The 19,734-nt window shown below is 35.7% G+C and overlaps 1 protein-coding gene and 1 long non-coding RNA gene across 10 annotated transcripts; both read left to right on the top strand.

Moving 5' to 3' along the window:
- The first annotated feature begins 2,084 nt into the window (after positions 1 to 2,084).
- Positions 2,085 to 18,911, top strand: MEE13 (myosin heavy chain-like protein). Of its 9 annotated transcripts, none has more exons than XR_015821733.1 (19): positions 2,085 to 2,247; positions 2,329 to 2,425; positions 2,969 to 3,031; positions 3,245 to 3,393; positions 3,493 to 3,601; positions 3,681 to 3,719; positions 4,127 to 4,210; positions 4,339 to 4,400; positions 9,932 to 10,034; positions 11,038 to 11,178; positions 11,923 to 11,991; positions 12,085 to 12,141; positions 12,219 to 12,482; positions 13,756 to 13,839; positions 13,968 to 14,078; positions 15,361 to 15,431; positions 16,072 to 16,365; positions 16,472 to 16,565; positions 18,125 to 18,154. XR_015821733.1 is itself a non-coding variant. In XM_088223182.1 (19 exons), coding segments are annotated over exons 1-19 (2,121 nt in total). In that variant the 5' UTR covers positions 2,098 to 2,245; the 3' UTR covers positions 18,431 to 18,911. The 9 variants fall into 9 exon arrangements, 8 of the variants coding, with proteins under 8 accessions (XP_088079310.1, XP_088079308.1, XP_088079309.1 ...); XM_088223182.1 differs by having other exon boundaries at positions 2,098 to 2,247; positions 16,072 to 16,287; positions 18,125 to 18,911; XM_088223183.1 differs by having other exon boundaries at positions 2,101 to 2,247; positions 12,219 to 12,470; positions 16,072 to 16,287; positions 18,125 to 18,911.
- On the top strand, positions 10,048 to 10,592 carry LOC148253199 (uncharacterized). Its single transcript, XR_015821734.1, has 2 exons — positions 10,048 to 10,169; positions 10,246 to 10,592. It is a non-coding gene; the product is annotated as an uncharacterized LOC148253199 (long non-coding RNA).
- Positions 18,912 to 19,734: the final 823 nt, after the last annotated feature.

Raw genomic sequence — 19,734 nt, 5'->3', positions numbered from 1 at the left:
GATTCGTGTGAACCATGCACAAACTTACTCTTGGTTTACTGAATGGAACTGAGGTGAAATGAAACGCTGCCGAATGGAATAAAACTATGATAGAATAACTTGGTCAAATAAAGTAATATCGTAACAGAACTATGAGACTATTACAATGATTAGGGTTTTCTTTTGAGATATTTGTATTACAATGTTTAGTTAACTGCTGAATAGAATAAAACCATAATAGAATAATTATTCGGTAGTGAATTAATTATGAGCATACATTGTTTGATTCGTAGCTAAAGTGCATTACCATTTTAATCTTATATTTGGTGTGCATTAGTGTCTTAAATAAATGTAAGACATGAGGATGATATGTAGTACTCTTCTAGTAGTTGATTATATACTAGGGTGTCATCTCAATATGGTGGCAGTGCATGTTTGCTTTCTACTTTCTTCTTCGGTTTAAATGGAAGTATGAATGGATTTTGATCAAGTAAATTATATAAGCAGCTTCTCATTTAAGTTAGAGATTTAAGTTTTGCTTTTTGCTTAGCGTATTATAAAAATATATTATATAGTATTTTCAAAAAGCCCAATTTCATGGGATTGAGTCCAAGTGCAAGTCTATTTTGGGACAACTGTGATATGAGCTAATTTGCTTTGGTGAGATGAACCCAAGTGCCAATTAAAATTCTTTTGAACAAAATTAGTACAATTTTTTTTTAAATTATTATTTTTTACCAAAAAAGGTAGAACCTAAATTATATTCTTTTCATGATTTCAATATTTGTAATATTAACTAGCCATTTAACTATTTCATAAGTTTGATTTTGTTCTTTCTAAGTGAAATTATTATTTGATTATGAATTCCCCAACCTTTATTGTTTAAATTAATTTTTTGGGACAAATTTTAGATATATATTGTCACTATATTAGACTGAATTTGATATATTTTGTTACCATCTAGCCCTTTCTAAATGATTAATTCATTGTTTTTGATAGTTTTTTTTTTTATATGTAAATTTTTCTAACACAATAAGTTGACAAATAGAGATAGAAATAATGAATAAATCATTTCCTATATAATAAAAAGAGAGTAGCATATTAACATCTAATTTATCTTTTCTCTTTTTTATTATATGAGATATGATTGATTCATTGTTTCTATCTCAACTTATTATGTATAAGAAAGTTATATAGATAAAAACAATTGATTATTTTACAAAAATTGATCTATTCATTGTTTCTATTTGTCAATTTATTATGTATAAAAAAGTTCATAGATATAAACAAAGAATCAATTATTATTTTTTTTTACATAATAAACTTCGTAAATTTTTGGAAACTTGAATTTAATGTCCTCTATTATACAAGTTTTTTTATATTAGTATTATATATTTATCAAAGGTATGTTTAGTGTAATTGTTTATTGTTCTCTATATGGGAAAAAAAAATGATTTGGGAATAATTTTAAGAAAAAAATAATTTTAAGAAACTATAAAAAACTTTCAATATAAAGTATAACATTATATTTAATTAAATATAAAAAAAAATTAATAACAAATACTAAATACTAACTTTTATTTTGAGCTATTTATTTAAGTTGCTTATTTTATTTGTTTTGCTTAATTAAATATTGATTTTAAATTACACATTCTTAAATGATTTTAATCATATGAAGTTATTAATTCATGTCTTTATTTAAAAATATTAAATTTATTAATTAATAAAATATAAAGTTAACAAATATATTAATTGAAAATATTATTTACTTTTTATAGCATAAATTATTTTTTAAAATACTTATTTTTAGCTTATGATTTAACTTTTATTAAAAAAAAATAATTTGTGCTTTTATCTAAAAGTATTTGTATCTTTTTTAATAAAAAAAATACTTTTATTTTTTAACTTTTAGTCAAAATTATATTTTTTGACAATAGAAGGAAAATCAAAATTTGGACGAAATATATATTTGAGTATCAATATCAATTTTTATTTTTAAAAAATATAATAAAAATTAAACAATTTTGTCGTATTATAATTTTTTTTTATAATTCATCGCTTAGTTATTTTGGTCAGAAAACACAACGAAAAAAGAGGAGTTTGCGGCCAAACAGAAAAAAGGAACAAACGAAAAGAAATCAGTCAACGGATATCAACACGCCTAGAGCCCGATATCCTGGAGTCGACTTGTCCTGACGTTGGATAGTGAACTCCTAAACGGAATAGTGAAAGACCACCAGCCAAACGCTCGATAGGCTAAATTACAATGTTCGATTCACTTGCGTACTCGTAACAAATACTCTAGACCTTCAATCACAATTAATTGATCCGAAGAAGTAACCAATGCAGGAAAACCTCTCTATCCAAGAAATCGGAGGCTCGGAGCAAGAGAGGGAGACGTTTTGGAAATTCAAATCGATCACTACAGTTTTCGCTTAATATTCGGGTAGTATTTCTTGAATATTTACATCCTTTCTACTTTGTATATGTATTCTTATATTATATATGTGTTTCATTTTCTAGTTGGAATTCGTTGTGTTTTTTTAATTTCTCGAATTTGCTTTATGGTGAATTTTGGTTCTGTTTTTGTTTGCTCGGAAAATGTTTCACTTCCGAGTATTTCTCGAGCTGCGAATTTATTTTCCTGGACTGAAGAGAATTGCGTCTTCGCTGGAATTAATTTTAGGAAATGAATGGTTAGTTTACTTTATTGCATGACTATTTATGATTGATGGATATTCACTTTCCTATGAAGTTTCGTTGAAATTATTTTCTGTTGAGAGAAACGTGATAGGAACTAAAAAAGGAAGACTGTTTAATCTGAATTGTTAAACATCTGTTAGTTTTTCTTGCACATCTGTTTGTGTATGCAAATTCGTTGAATTGAATTTACGGTGAATGCTATAAAGATTTAATTTATGTGATGGAAGTGAGAACGGCTTGTTCAAAGTTTATGGACTTGTTGATCCATGTTCTGTATGATTCTCAGAGATGGACGAGAGTTTTGAAGACAAAAAGTCCTTGTTGGACCGCATCAAACAATTGGAACATGGTACATGCTCTCTAGTCTGTCTTTTGTGTCATTTTTGCACTTACTTAACATCTTGACCTTTGATTGTGTTGCTATTAGTTGATGGACTAGCTGTTTACATGTAGAATTTTCTTACCTGTGCTCTCAAGAATAGATTTATTAGTTTGCTCCATTGCAAATTTTCCCCAATGTTGAACTATATGTTGGATACAATGTTGAATATTTTGTTCACAGAGCGTGATGAATTGCGGAAAGATATCGAACAATTGTGCATGCAACAAGCTGGGCCTAGCTATCTTGGTATCGCTACTCGCATGCATTTCCAGAGGTATAAAACTTGTCCTTGCACTTCACGAGATCAAGCTTCTTCCCTTTCTTTATAGGTATATTTTTCTCCTTTTAAAAATTATGATGCCCTAGCCTGTGGGAAGACATATTTAGAAACAACAAATATTTGTTGTATCAAACTAACACCCTATCAGAACGGCTTCCCTGGAGCAGGAGATTGAGAGTTTAAAAAAGAAGTTGGTTGCTTGCACAAGGGAGAAGCTTAATCTTCAAGAGGAGCTTTCAGAAGCCTATCGAATCAAAGTGAGAAATTTAAAGTTTATTTTATATTATTTTTCTCATTGAAAATTTTACATGTTTGCTTTTTTTTTTTAACCTTCAGACTCAGTTGGCAGATCTACATGGTGCAGAGGTGGCAAAGGTAGAATCTCTCTCTCTTTTTTGTCCGTGTAAATGTGATAATCATACAAGAGCCATTGCTTCACCGAGTTGCCAGTTCTTTTTGGGTGTGCTGGACATATGATTTTATACTTATCTTTTCTTTTCCATAAGTATCCGAGCCTTCAAGTTTTCTACTTAAGAGGGTCAGATAATTATTCTCTTGGAATGGTACTGTTATTAGCATCCTATGATAATGATATACGCTGAAGTTGCTGTGAAGAAAGTTGTTCGTTCTTTTTTTAAGTCAAAATTAATAGCAGATGCATAGCAATCTTGCATGTTGACTAGGAATTAGTTTGTTTCCTTCATGTCTATCCTTTAATTTCCAAACATTAAGAAGATATTTTGTCACTTCTCCAGTTACCTTTATTTCCATTTTGTTTTCAGAATATGGAAATGGAGAAGCAGGTTAAGTTTTTCCAGGGTTGTGTAGCAGCTGCTTTTGCTGAAAGAGATCAGTCGATCATGGAGGTTATGGGTCATTATTTAATTTTCTTCATTAACAAGCAATGTTATTTTCTGAATTTGCACTATATTTTAGTGCTTCATGCATGCAGTGATTTGATGAGGTTCTGGAAATTGTTCATGGCTGGTAACAGGCTGAGAAGGCTAAAGAAAAGGAGGAGCTCATGTCACAGAGATTAAAAGAAATTGAGAAGAGGTACTTATTAGTCTTGAACTTTCTACCTCTTACAGCAGAAATCATATAAGTTTTAACTTTTTCCAATTGCTTTAGCTTAGTTTTATTGAGGTCAGAAGCAACTTGTACAAAGGCTTCTAATTTGGTTAATTTAGCCATTCTGAAAATTTTCCTGATACTTGTTCCAATGCAGCAAAATGTGAAGCAAAATAGTGGGTAATTAATGGAGAGAAGGTTAATTACTTGAATTCTCTATATAGATTAGGAATTTTACTTCTTTCAAATTTGAAGTCTAGGTTTTATTTTTATAAAAGAAGTTAATTTTACTAGTATTGTTAGCAGATAACTCTTTTCTCCTCTCTTCTCTCTTGCTGATGTGTTAGCAGATAACTCTTCTCTTCTCTCATCTCTTTTACTGATTGTACCACATCTTCTTATCTTTATCTTTTCATTTTGTGTATCTTATATATATGTGGACAAACTGCATATACAATAACATAATAATTTTTCAGTCTTCACCAAAACCTTGACATGGTATTAGAGCCACAAATGACATCTGCACCGACCCAGAATACAGTTTCCACCTCATACCATTCTTTCTCCATTAAACTCACAAGCAAGAATTACCTTGCTTGGAAAACGCAGTTCCTGCCTCTCCTAAACTATCAAAAATTGATGGGATACGTTGATGACACCTCACCTGCTCCACCAAAAACTATAAGCAATCCAGATAAACCCGATGAAATCATCCCCAACCTAGATTTTGAAATCTGGTTTCAAAAAGACCAGATGTTGCTCTGTTGGCTCTCTCCTCTCTATCCGAAGAGGTATTTCCCTATGTCATCGGAATGACCTCATCCTATGAGGTCTGGAATGCATTAGCCAGTACTTTTGGCTCCATCTCTTAGAACAGACAATTACAACTTAATATTGAGCTACAAGAACGCAAAAAAATGATCTTACGGTCTCCCATTATCTTCAAAAGGCCAAGTCACTTGCTGATGAACTCGCCTCTGCAGGTCGAACGATCACTCCATTCGAGTTCAATGCAATCATTTACAAAAACATAGGTAGCAAATATAACAACATAATCACTGCACTCAACCTACGACCCGATCCCATCTCTTTTAATGAACTACATAGTCACTTGTTGGCCCACGAAATTCTTCTAAACAGCCAACACACCCTTCCGGTTGCCAACATCACTCAGAAACTCCCATCTCAATATGCTCCTTCCAACTCTCAATCATCATCGCATGTCCGACAACAACGCCGATACAGAGGCCCTTGCCAAATCTGTCATTTACATAACCATACTATAGATAAGTGCAGAAGACGGTATGAACAACGAACACCCAATGATGGTCACATAAACTACTTGCACTCAACGACAACAAACCGCAACCAAACCCAACAAGCTCTTTGGCTTGTTGACTCGGGTACCAACTTTCATGTCACTCCAGACTTAGCTTCCCTCAATCTTGCAGAACCCTACTTAGGCATCGATCAAATCAGAATTGGTAATGGACAAGGTTTGGATATCACTTATAGTGGCTCTACTCATCTTACTCATTTACACAAAACTTTCTCCTTAAACTCTATTTTTCACGTTCCCTCTCTTCACTCAAAATTTACTATCAGTCTATCAATTCTGTCTTGATAACAATGTTTCTTTGAATTTTGGCCTTCTACTTTTTTTGTTAAGGATCAAACAACCAAAGAGGTGTTGTTACAGGGAGTCAATAAAGATGGTCTTTATAATGGCACCACCAGCTTCAAAGACAGCAAACCTGGCACAGTTGACATTTGACGACTGGTATCGAAAATTGGGGCATCCAAACTCCAAGCTTGTGTCCAAGATCATTAGGCAACACAACTTAGTCTCCGGTCCTTCTTCCTTGTCCTCCAAATGCACTGTGTGCATTATGGGAAAATGTCCAAACAGAGTCTTCCTAGTGTCGATCACTACAGTCAGGCTCCTTTGGAGCTCGTCTTCCCTGATGTTGGGGCTCTTCCCCCACTTTGTCCAATGTAGGCTTCCGTTATTTTTGTTGATGACTTTACTAGGTATACTTGAATCTATTTTCTTAAATTTAAGAGTGATGTTCGTGATTATTTCATCAAGTTTCAATCTTTAGTGGAAAACCGATTTTATTTAAAAATTAAAGCTCTTCAATCAAATTGGGGTGGTGAATATCGAACACTTAATCATCATCTCAATAAACACGACATTCTCCATCACCTTGCATGTCCGCACACGCATGAGTAGAATGGAATTGCTGAACGAAAATCCGACATATTATTGACACAAGTCTCACCCTTTTAGCTCAAAGTAATGTCCCTTTTCGGTATTGGCCGTATGCATTTCAAACGGCTGTATACATTATCTATCTTCTGCCCATGAAAATTTTAAATGATAGCAGTCCCTACACTAAACTATTTCATGAAGCACTTTGATTTTACAAACCTTCACATCTTTGGCTCCACAGTGTTCCCCTTACTTAGACCCTACACCTGCCATAAATTCTTTTTTCGTAGCCAACCGTGTATTTATTTGGGACCTTCACCAAATCATCTTGGATACTTATGCTTGGAGAAGGAGTCTGAACATATTCACGTTGCCCGCCATGTCATCTTCGATGATAACAATTTTCCTTTCCAGCACCGAAAGGACTTAACTCCTACTTCTACGTGGCTTGATATTTGGAAAACATCATTTCAATCCCCACCAGCCCTGGACACTTATCGTCATCCTGTACCCCCAACACAATTTAACCCTCTGCACTCTCCATCCTCTCCACCCATTCAAAATTCCTCAAACTTATCCCCTTCCCAACTACCACTTGATCCCCCTCCTCCTACTAATACCTTATCTATTCCTCCTGCAAATTTAAATTCTTCAACCTTATCCTCTTCTCAGCTACCACCTGATCCCCCTCCTCCTCATCCACCTCCACCTACTCGCACCCCTCCCATGATCCTACGTCTCACCTCCCTTGCAAAACGCTCCTCCTTTCTTGCTTCCAAATCCTCCCATAAAATTGATTACCTTCAAACTGAGCCTACCACCCGCTCCCAAGTAAAGCTTTTTCCTGAATGGCAACAAGCCATGCGTGATGAACTTGCTGCACTACAACGTACAAATACCTGGACCTTAGTCCCCAAACCACCTACTACCAATATTGTCGGCAATAAATGGGTTTACAAAATCAAAAGAAACCCAAATGATTCCATTGCCAGATACAAAGCCCGATTGGTAGCCTAAGGCTTTCACTAACAATCTGGTGTCGACTTCCACGAGACTTTCAGTCCGGTGATCAAAACAACTACCATCCAGACTATTTTTGCCTATGCAACTATTCGCGATTGGCCGCTTCGACAACTAGATGTCTCAAATGCATTTTTACATGGCTTCCTAAATGAGGACATATATATGGACCAACCATGAGGATTTGTTGATCCCTCCAAACCAGATCATGTTTGTAAGCTTGCTCAGTACCTGTATGGCCTTAAACAGACTCCGTGAGCATGGTTTGAACGACTTCGTTCCTTCCTTCTCTCCATAGGATTCCATGATTCCAAAGCAGACACCTCTCTATTCATCTACAAACATGGTACTGCTACTGCTTTTCTCCTAGTTTACGTGGATGATATCATAATCACTGGCTCTTCTTCACAGACAATCCAACACATTATCTCTTCTCTCCAACATGAATTTCCAGTAAAAGACCTTGGCCGGGTTTCCTACTTCCTTGGTCTCTAGGTCACTCAAACACCGTTGGGTCTTTTTCTTACTCAACAACAATATATACTTGATCTTCTTGATCAACTTGACATGAATGATGTCAAAGGCTGTTCAACGTCCATTACAGCAACCCAATTATCCAAAACGGATGGCACTCCTCTTCCTGATGGCACTCAATACCGAAGAACAATTGGTGCACTCCAATATGCCACTCTGACGCGCCAAGACATTGCGTTTACAATCAATAAATTCTGTCAATTTATGCATGCTCCGACAGATGCCCACTGGAAAGCAGTTAAGTGGGTGCTCAAATATCTAGTTCATGCCATCTCATGTGGCTTATACTTCACATCCGCTTCTTCCTGCCAGCTTCAATGTTTTACCGACAACGACTGGGGTGGGTGCCAAGATGATCGTCGCTCAACCAATGGCTATGCCATCTATATGGATTATAATCTCAGCTCCTGGGTCTTTTAAAAGCAACCAACAGTCGCCCGTTCATCAATTGAAAGTGAATACAAAGCATTGGCAAATGGCACCTCAGAACTTATTTAGCTTCAAGGCTTATTCTCTAAACTTGGTATCACTTCCTCAGGTCCTCCGATCTTCTGGTGTGATAACATTGGCACCATTTATCTCTCCTCCAACCCCGTCTTCCACGCCCACACTGAGCACATCGAGCTTGACTATCATTTTGTACGTGAGCGGGTCATTGCTGGTCAACTTCATATTCGCTTCTTCTCTACTGATGATCAGATTGGTGACATCTTCACCAAATCATTGCTTGCTGCTCAGTTCCTCTATTTCCGACAAAAGTTTCGTCTCCCTCCTCGGACAGCATTGACATGAGGGGTGGTGTTAGCAGATAACTCTTCTCTCCTCTCTTCTCTCTTGCTGATGTGTTAGCAGATAACTTCTCTCTCCGCTCTTCTCTCTTACTGATTGTACCACATCTTCTTATCTTTATTTTTTCATTTTGTGTATCTATATTATATATGTGGACAAACTGCATATACAATAACATAATAATTTTTCAGTCTTCACCAAAACCTTGACAAGTATGACTAGAAGTCTTGTCATTATATTACTATTGGGATTTTATGTTGCCTCTCAAGACTATGATACAGGTTTTAAGTCCTATGGTTGAGAGTGCATTAATCTATAAGTACTCTAGTAATTTCTTTCAAGAGAGTACAAGTATCTTCAGATACTTTTTCTAGTAGATTTGTTCTGCGTGAAGTAATTGAAATTGTGTGATGCAATCAAATCTCAGGTGCTATTTTTTTATAGAAAAAGAAAATATGTTAGAAGAAATGAGAAATACAACCTAAAATAGGATATCTATTCTCCAAATACTTACCAAGGTCAATTGTTTTTCTTTTCCTTTTTTCTTTGACATACATCAGATAAATAGTTTGAATATGATAATTCACAGGTGATTTATACATGTATTAGCTCTGAATGCTGGCTTCTTTTTGGTATATGCACCATGCAGGATTTGTTGGGTTTGGAAAAAAGGAATCCAATAGTTTAGTCCAAGATAAAATATGCATCAATTTTTGTATGCTTTAAATATTATATGCACTATTCATTAATTCAATATCATTTCACGATACTTTTTTCTTGCCCCATCTCCTATCCTGCGTGTGTGTCTTTCAGTAAGGAAGTCAACCCTAATGCATGCACTGGCTGGTTTGAAAACCCTACGGGGTTTAGGTAGAAATATGCTTTGATTTTTTCCCTGTGGATATGATTTCAGTTAGCCTACTAATTCACATTTGTATGGGCATCAAATTGGGTGACACAGGTTGGAAGAGTTCTCTTCAGGTTGCTTTCAACAGAAGAAACTCAATCACACCTTGGAAGTTGATTTAGCAGAGCTAGAACTGCAAAATGAAAGTTTCAAGAAGGTGATTATCTGGCTTGTTTTTTTTCTCATCCTGACTCGTTCTGTTTGATAAGTAATAATGGTTTTTCTTTTATAAGGAAAAGAGAGACATATTATTCACAAGGCATCGAGGGGGTGATACCTGTGTATATAGAAGGTAGGAAGTGATATTAGTTAGATGACAAAAAAGTCAACTTTCTAGAGGATAACAAAAAATCTATACTCTCTCTTAGGTTCTTCTCATACTAAGAGTGTGACTATTGACCAGTGGGCTAGAGTATGCATCCAGAGGCCCCTTATCCAATGGAAAAGACTGCTTACCCCTTCAAGGCCTTGCTCTCAGTACAATCAGAGGATGGCAAGAAATGAAGAAGATGATCTTTTTCTTTATTTTTCTTCTTTTGTTTAGTTGCCATGTTATTGTCCCATGCCCTAAATTGAGTTAGAACAGATCCTTTCATTAGCCAGGTTATGCTTGTGACTGTCAAAGCTGCCTATCGAAGCATATGGCTCAAGGAAAAACTAAGTAAAAGCATGCAGTGTAATAACATTTCATCAAAATAACCATTCTTCTCGGCTACCCATCTTAGTGTCATCCTTCATCCAATTGGGCTCAAGTTCCATTCATAACTTCATAAAAGGCAGCTAGTTCACTCGCTTTCTGATAATTTGAAATTTTAGTTGAGGAGGCTATTCCACTCAATCTGTCCCATTATGAATGAAGGACATCCAGACACCCTTGCTGAAAGCACAAAACAGAATTTGGTGTTTAAGAGCTAAGTACCCACATTAGAGATTCTTCCTAGAAAGAAATTATGGTAACTTAAACTGTCCTCATTAGACAACTTTTGTTTGGAGTATATCATTATCCTCTCTTATATACTAGGAATATTATTGCTAAGGTAGTCTCTCCTTCTGCTCTTGTATTTGGCCCTATCAATGGGAATATTCCTTACGAATGCTCTGGTGTATTCCATATTCCATTTTGGTTCGCATAAATGCTTATTTCATTGTATTTTAACCAGGTTATTGACAAGTTTTACGAGATCAGGAAAAATTCTCTTCACGAAGAAGGAGAAATCAATTCAGATGATAAATGTGCATGCCTTCTGCAAGATTCAGCAGAAACATGGACATTCAATGATTCTTCCACCTCAAAATATATTGTAAGTTCCTTCTATTTGATTTTCTTGTTTGAAGAAGGATTCTGTACCAAGTTTGTTATCAGATTAAGCAATTGCATGCTTGTAGAGCCGATCAGTTGGACACTATAGCAGTACTTGCTTTGTAAAGTACTTACCTGCTATGTTTTATCTGTTTCTTTTTTCTTGTATGTCCAAATTCATGGTATTTTACTTCTTGGATGTGTCATACAGTTGAATGATTTAGTCAACATATCCTTGTTAGTTTTAAATGGAGGGTGATATAACTGTGGATTACACAAATTCTCGAGTTAAAAAGGTATGTTCTGTGAAGTACTAATGGAAAGTAATAGGCATTGAAGGAAAAGATATTTTTGCAAAATCTGTTATACATTGGTAGCACCTCCTTATAATAGCAAAACCTGTCAAGTTTTTCAGGAAAAAATTAATTTAGGTATGAATGGAATAAAACCAGGTGGAGGTACATGTGCATGTTAAGTCAAGCGGCAAAGATGTTGCAAAAGATTAACTTGTGCATGTTGAGTCACTTGCTTTATATGCAGTATTATAAAGCTTCAGGTTACTTGAAGTAACATCTCTAGATGAGGAATAAAGGTAGATTAGTTATACACAGACTATCGATGGATTTTGAAAATTGAGTAATGGTTAGCTATTGTTAGTTGCCAGGAAGAATATGTTCCTAGCTTGAAAATATTGATAGATTGAGACTTCCTCTCCATTCAACTTGAATAACTTTTCCTCAGACAGAGTGCATTGGAAGAGGAGCTGGAGAAGGTGAGAAGATCTGTTGATAATCTGCAAACCAAATTGCGAGTGGTATGGATATTCTTTGGTCAATGGTTTCTATTTCGATTTGCAAGTTGAGTATTCACTATTGTTCATGAAAGAATAATTTGTTTTGCTGTCTAGGGTTTAGAAATCGAGAATCATTTAAAGAAGAAAGTGCATGAATTAGAAAAGAAGAATGTGAGTACTACGTACCTTTTAAGTATTTGTATTTGATTGCATATCTTCTCTTCTAATATTTTCATCTTGACATGCAGATACTAGCGGAAAAACTAATTACAAATGGGATTGCAGATTTACGTAATTTCCATTCAGCACAAAGTGCTCACATCATGAATTTACTTGGTGAGGGGAGATCATTTATCGAGTTAACTATCGATACCCTACAAGAAATTTTTAGGCATTGTGATGTGAAAAGAAGAAATAATCTGGAGCATGCTCGGCATGATGTGAAACAAGACGAATATGAATGTGGAAATGTGCACATACATAAAGATGAAGAAGTCAAGGTACGATTTGAGGTTTGTTTACTTGACAATTATGCTGCAAACTTGCTGTTGCTCAGCCTTCTCTCTCTCACTTGGGCATATTGCAATGCAAGTACCTTCTGCATTGCCTTGCAAATAGAGTTCTGGGATCTCTGTGGCAAGAGGTTCAGGGAATGACTAAGTTTTTGCATTATAGTTTCCTTTGACTTGAAATTATATCATATACTTAGGATTAAGATACCAATGCAATGGCCCCTTTGATATGAAATCCAGTACAAGTTTTTGTCACTTATTGACAATTTTTTTATTCTTCATGTGAGCATTGGGAAATGCGCAATTTTGCTTGGACTTGCCTTTCTGAGAAGCTTAATAAATAAATGGAACCAAATTCATCACTGAAACTGAGGTGTAGCTCACATTGCTTTAAAAAAAAAAAAATTCAGTAGTTGTAGGAGTTCTGCTAATTAAAATCCCTGGGTTATAAGTGAAACTGGATGTATCTTGATTATGAGGAATATGGGGCTTGCTAGAGGTGGAAAGAAGAATAATCAATTACACTAAAGTCGATATTGGTAATAATATAGATTTATGTGGTTCTCTACATTTTACTCTTTTATGGAAATAACAGGGATTATTGTGTTATCTTCTGGAGATAGGCCTGGTGGTGGCTCGCCTACCTTTCCAGGGGGAAGTAGGTTTGTGCATGATGAAAAGTGAAGACTAATGAGCCTCTGCTAATTATTAAGAGAATGGTGAAGCTGAATTCGTAGTTAACTTTATCTGTTTAACTTTGTCCTTGGTGGGTGGGAGAGAGAGGCAATGCAAGAAAATCAAATGGAGTAAGTGGCACACAAGCCCATAAAACAATTTGAACTTGTAATAACAACCAACTGATCGTGACTGAGTGATAGGTCATATTTTTTTTAACTTATAAATTGCGTTCTCAGCCCCGTGATTTTCCTAGAACATTCGTAGCTAACATATACCAGAGTATTAATCTTGGGAAGGAGGTAAAATAGATGGTTATAACTAAGGTGAATCAATTTCTCATGTAGTTTTTATTTTTATTTCTCCTAGTACAATTGTGGAAGGTAAGAGAAGTCTTTTAACCTTATTTCTTGCACATGATTGTTTTGTTATACTCTGGGACTGGCATTTCATATCACTTGTGTGGAATCCTGAAATGTTGAAATGCAGATGTATTTTTCAATTTTGCAGCTGGATTTTATATTTAATAGGGTGGCCATACAGTGTTGGTGTAATTTTGGATTATAGTATCTAATTTTTTTTTGCTTCTTTGTTGCAGGGAGATGGATCTGTCGCTCCTACTGATGTGCCTGACAAAAAGGGTGATGCCTCCGAAGCCCTTGCGCAGGCGTTGCAAGAGAAGGTTTAACCTGTTCTTTTATGTTAGACATTTGATTGATTTGTTTTCTCCATCCATTATTTGTTGTTGAAATTTGTGCTTCATTGTAACTTGCTTTCCCTTCTCTCAGTTTGTTTTCTTTATTGTGTCAGGTTGCAGCATTATTACTTTTATCACAGCAGGAAGAAAGGCATTTACTGGAAAGAAATGTGAATGCAGCTCTTCAGAAGAAAATAGAAGAGCTCCAGAGGAACTTATTACAAGTAATTCCTCTTCAAGATAATAGTTTGAGATGTCATGCATGTTTTTTCTTCCAAGTGATGATAAATTTCTATATACGTAATGTGTTACCTACTGTATCCAGACCTATGCTTTATTTTTTAAATTATCTAAAACTTTTGGGAGTTGGAAATGGTTTCTGCTTTTACTTCTGGATCTAAGAGGAGGTAAAATATAGGATCTTTGCATTTTCAGTAGTATATGGAGAGTTTGTGCAATGCACATTGCATAATTTTGTTTGCAGTTTTGATTCGTTTATGGAAAGCTCTATTCCAGGCAGCAATTTTGAGGGTGGAACCATATGCAAGTCACCTCTCTATAGGTCCCAGAGATGTCACTCCTTTTACCTAAAGGGGCAGCTGTCCTGACTGTTTGAAAAAGCTGGATTTGCTGTAGGTAAACTAAGTGTGTTGAAGGATTATTAGTTGTTCCTAGTCATTAAAAGGTCATTCTGTTTCTGATGCTAGAGAACTTAGAAGTCTTTGGAGTTTTTATCTTGTATCAAATTTTTGTTAGTGGTCTTGTATTTGTTGGTACCTCCTTGTTATGTTGTGAATAATACCTTTTCTATTATCAAAGAGGATATGCTAATTTGTTTCTAGTTATAACTTATGACGTTTCATTTTATTTCAAAAAAAAAAAATTATGATGTTTCATTGCTTCCTGTAAGCTTTGATGCTTAGGATATTGGCTTTAATGATTTTTGTAGCTATTTTTCTAAATTGATTCTATTTTGATAAATTTGGACCTATGGAAAACCCCCTAGCTGTTTGAGATGTTAGGGTTTAGTGCCGGTGGAACCAAAGAAGTACAGCATCCTTGTCAAATCCAGGGTCCAAATCTTTAGTTTGATTCCTTATTAACTTTGTTTATGAATATGTATTTTATGCGTTTACTTGGATGTTAGATAGTGCTAGGAAAAAAATAATAAAGTTTGTTTTTCTACCTGCTTAGGATAATTGATCTCTCAATTTAACATTTTAGCATCAAGAATTTGAATTGTAGCTACTTATTTTTTTTTCTGTTAGCAATTAAATTTAATGTAATATATTGTATGCCAATTCTTTGTCCATGTTATCAACGGGATTGCATGTGAGGCCGCATGTTTAAAACATACTATTGAGATGGGTAGATGGTCAGTTATTTTACTGATTAGAAAATGTTTCTTCCTTCATTGAGTATTGTCGCTTCATCTGAGTATGACTGAATTTTAGTAATTTTGCTGCTAAAATATTTTAATTCTGCATGAGAATTCGATTTATTCAGGTTACTAACGAAAAAGTGAAAGCTCTCGTGGAGTTGGCACGGCTGAAGCAGGAATATGAACTGCTCCAAGAGTATGATTTCCTATCTTGCTTCTTGATGTTACTTTGTTGTATGTATGAGTACTGGTAGGACCTTCCTGCCTTGGGTGGGTCACTATTACTTCTAGATTCAATTTCAAATAGGTTCTTAACCTTTGTAATTCTAAAAAAATATGTACTTGACATGGCAATCATTTCCAATTAATTTTTCAATAAGTTTTCAGTCAGTTCTTTTAATGAAAACTGGTATTTTGCAAATAAAAATTAATGTGACTGTCGCTTAACATAAGGGTCGTGTAAATGCCACATAAACATTAAATAATTTATATGGTGTTCAAAAAAGTCAATCTCCATTTTGTTTTCTCCTGTTGAAGATGGTCATAACAAATATGTTCAATTTAGTAAGAAAAAGGGGAACAACCAAATTTGATTTTTGATGCCCAATAATTTTTCTAATGGCTGTTGGTACCGATGCAGCTTTTATGATAGTTACATAAGATTTGTTTCTGCTGAATAATGATTAGCATATGGGAGGACTTGATTAGAAATGGACTAAAATGTTGAGTCCATTCAAGCACATCTGCTAACATCTTGCCTTTGTTTTTTTGTGTCATTCCTGATATTTGTGGCTTATTGAGAATATTTCTAACTAGAACATGTCATTTCTCTGAAGGAAAACAATTGATGAGCTGAAACAAGGAAAAGCTGATATTAGCGAGAAAAGGTCTGTTGCTCATGAAAGAGATGGAAAGTTAAGAAACCTGCTCAAGAAAACTTATTTGAACCGATGGGTTGGTCCACTATCATTGACTGCAAATGTTGTTGATCCACACTTGAATGATGAAAGGAATTTCTCTGGCAGGAGGTCTAGTAGCACGGATTATGCCAGGTCTGTGAAGATACTTGAGTCACCTCTTTTAATGAATGATTGGTGATGACAGATATACTTTTTCACCTTCATTGACATGTCAGTTGAAAGTGCACTCGTGTTGATTTATTTATTCTTTTCCATCTTTTTTGTTATTATTATTGTATTATTCTTCTTATTATTATTATTACTATTGTCATTGTAGAATGAAGATTGAAAATGTAGCACTCAAGGAGACCATGGAAAGTATGGAGTATTTGACGACTACAATTCACAGACTTCGGCTTGAACTTTTAAGGGTAATTTCTCATGGATTTTTATCTCAAGAATCTGGTATCTGCATTTCTTTCTTGACATAGAGCTGTGGTGGAATGCCAGATCCTACAGCAATATAGATGTCTAGAGAGATAAAAGAGTCCGAAAATATATTAGAGTAGGCACCAAAGGGGTGCCGCACATGTACAAAAAATTTACAAATCTAAAAGTATATCTACAATAAAACAAATATTATCAAGGTTACAAAGGTGATGATGTCCCAATAAGGTGGACCCAAAAAAGTGAAATTATTTGTACTTATGTTTTCAAAAGTATCCTCTTTGTCTTCAAAAGCACGGTTGTTTCTTTCTTTCCAGAGTATCCAAAAATTTGTGAGAGGAATAAGTCGGTAAATCTTGTTCCATTTGCATAAAAACTGCCAAGCATTTAGCTCCCTTTGTATTGAATCCACGGTACTCCAGCAAATGCCAAGTAGCCCCAAAACCATGGTCCAAAGCTGGCGGGAGAAAGGACAATGTAGTAGGAGATGATTACAGGATTCGGCAGCAACTTTACACAGGAAGCATCTGTTAGCCAGAGTAATACCTTTTTTCATGAGGTTATCAAGAGTGAGAATCCTTTCCTTGGCAGCTTCTCATGTGAAAAAAGAGACCCGCAGAGGGGCCGTGCTGTTCCAAATCAATTTAATAGGGAAATCAGGACATCTAATTCTGTTGTATGGAGTCAAAGAATGGTAGAAAGATTTTACCGAGAACATACCATTGTTGCCAATATTCCAGTGAAGTTTGTCCTTGTTATTGGTGAGTTTAATTGCGGATAAGAGAGTTAATAAGCTTTCATATTCAACAATTTTCCAATCCTTCAAATTCCTAGAGACCGCGATATTCCAGCCATGACCATTTGCATCAAAAGAATTCTCAACCAACATCTTCTTGTCTTTGGCAATTGCGAAAATGCGAGGGAATTGATGTTGAAAATTGGAAGAACCACACCATTTGTCAGTCCAGAATTTACATTTGTTTCCTCTGTCAACAGCCCAAGATGAGCAATCCAGAACCAAATTGTTGATGCAAGAGATGCCTCTAAGCTTTTTCCATAAGCGATATAGCCCCCTCTATGGTGTGGATAATTTCCACTGATGTTCCATTTGCAGTCAACAATTTCTTTCCACAAGTTGTCACCTTCATTCCAGAATCTCTAGATCCGTTTGCCATGTAGGGCTTTGTTCATAATGGTTGGTGATCTAAGGCCGAGTCCCCTTGATATTTGGGTAGTTTTACATCCTCCCATTTCACAAGATGGAATTTCCTTCTATTTTCCTCACTGCCCCACTGAAAATTGTGTTCTATTTTTTCTAATTTGTTAGCAACATTGGCCGGAATAGTGAGGACAGAGAGGTAGTATGTAATATAGATGTCTAGTTTTAGGATTACATGTAGATGTAGTTGCAAATTTCCTTACTTTTGGTTGTTGGATGTAGACTTAGAGTTTCTTGCACGTTTTTCATTATAATATAAATCGACTCTGTTTCCTGACAAAATCTAATACTTTGTGGTGTGGTTTGCCATAATGTACTTCACAGGTGAAAGAGTCAGTCAGTTCTGGGGATACACTTACTAGCATGTCAGCAGCTCTTAGCGACATCACTACCGAGGCAAATCTTGTGAAGACAGCTCTTGGCAGCTCCCTACCAGTCAGATGGTCAGCTGATTCTGATACTGGATCAATTAGTGATAACATGGGCAAGGTGCAAGGCATTGGCAATTCAACTAGTGAGAGGATAGACTCGGTTTCTGCTGCAGGGCTTGAGATGGTGGAACTTCTAATACTTGCAGCTCAATTACTGAAGAATGGAATGACCAAAATAAGTACCCAAAGTGAAGAATGACGCAGTTGGATTCTGTTGGTTTTGTTTTGAGGAGATCCTTCTGATGTTTCGTTCTTTGTATAAACCAATACTAGTGAAGTCGAACTTTTATCATGGACTACCAGGTGGGTGAAAACGACGAGAATTATATGCTGCACAAGGAAGAAATAGTAGGAAAAGATGGGCCCCATGCTGTACCTTGTCATCATCCACACACAGTCCATCCAGCTGTTTAAATTGTACCTTGAAAGATTGAGTTCACTCTCGTCAATGCATTTGCGCGAAGGGGAGGGGGTTCATATTTATGAGTTGCTTGTATATTGTACAGTGACATTCCATCGGATTGCAACAAGCAAAGGTCGCTGAATGCTGAAGAATGTGGTTTCTTCTCTTCATTCCTTTGTTTGCAGTGGCAGCTTTATTTGTTAGTAGTTCACCAAATGATTTCTTATATTCTTCTTGTACACAAAGCCCATCTAATCTACAAGTACGAATTCCTGAATTACTATGAGCTGAACATTAAGAAAACCATATTACTAAGACTAATAGTGCTGATAGATATCACCAAGTTGAAATAGGGAAAAGTATTCATGTTTCCAGTGGAAGGTAGATTAAGTATGAGAAGTAGAAGAAGAAAAAAAAACCACCATGGACAAGAGAAGTCCAACTCAAACAGAAAAAGCATGTTTACAAGCTAACCTGGAATAAAACATGTTTTGCATACAGCTAAAAAACAAAAGCTCTTAAATCATTACGTAGGAAATAACTGTCCGCATAAATATGAAACCGAGTGTAAAAGGAACCGAAGCCTGCAGCTATTAAGTCTCGTCATCACCACTTTTTTCATTATCTCAAATTAGTCTCGGACAAAACTACTCAGCACGAAAAGTGTGGAACAAAAACCGAGTGGTACTTAAACCATTTCCCAATTAGCACTATTTCCATTTTTTGTAACTTCTACTAGAGAACTTTTTCAACCAACTCAGAGGTATTTATGCCTCTTCTTCCGGTGCAGCAACGAAAACGCACCGTTTAAGGAAACGGTGAGTTTTGGCTCTCACATGGACACGGGCTAAGGGAGATTGGGCTGGACGCAGCCCGTTTCTGACGGGCCTGTCAACACATTGTAATAGTTGAAATGGCAAAACTATGTTTTGTTGTTTTTTTTCTATCTTTCCTCATTTTCGGGGAGGAGATCTTTCCAGGCGGGAAGGAGAGTAAAAGAAAGGAATTAGATGGCTCTGTTTGTGGATGAAGAGAAGAAACCACGTTCTTCAGCTTTCAGCCACCTTGCTTGATGCAATCCGATGGAATGTCTCTGTACA

This window comes from Carica papaya, chromosome 6 (genome assembly GCF_054855325.1).
Source record: "Carica papaya isolate Zhongbai chromosome 6, ASM5485532v1, whole genome shotgun sequence".
Taxonomy (NCBI): Eukaryota; Viridiplantae; Streptophyta; class Magnoliopsida; order Brassicales; family Caricaceae; genus Carica; species Carica papaya.
This window is presented reverse-complemented; position numbering and strand designations above follow the sequence as displayed.

Bases quoted from the DNA above. Each gene is read 5' to 3' on its own strand.
- MEE13 (XM_088223182.1), top strand. The intron at 12,483-13,755 runs GTTTGTTTACTT...TCTTTGTTGCAG, and splicing joins AAGTCAAGGTACGATTTGAG to GGAGATGGATCTGTCGCTCC. The intron at 13,840-13,967 runs GTTTAACCTGTT...TTATTGTGTCAG, and splicing joins CGCAGGCGTTGCAAGAGAAG to GTTGCAGCATTATTACTTTT.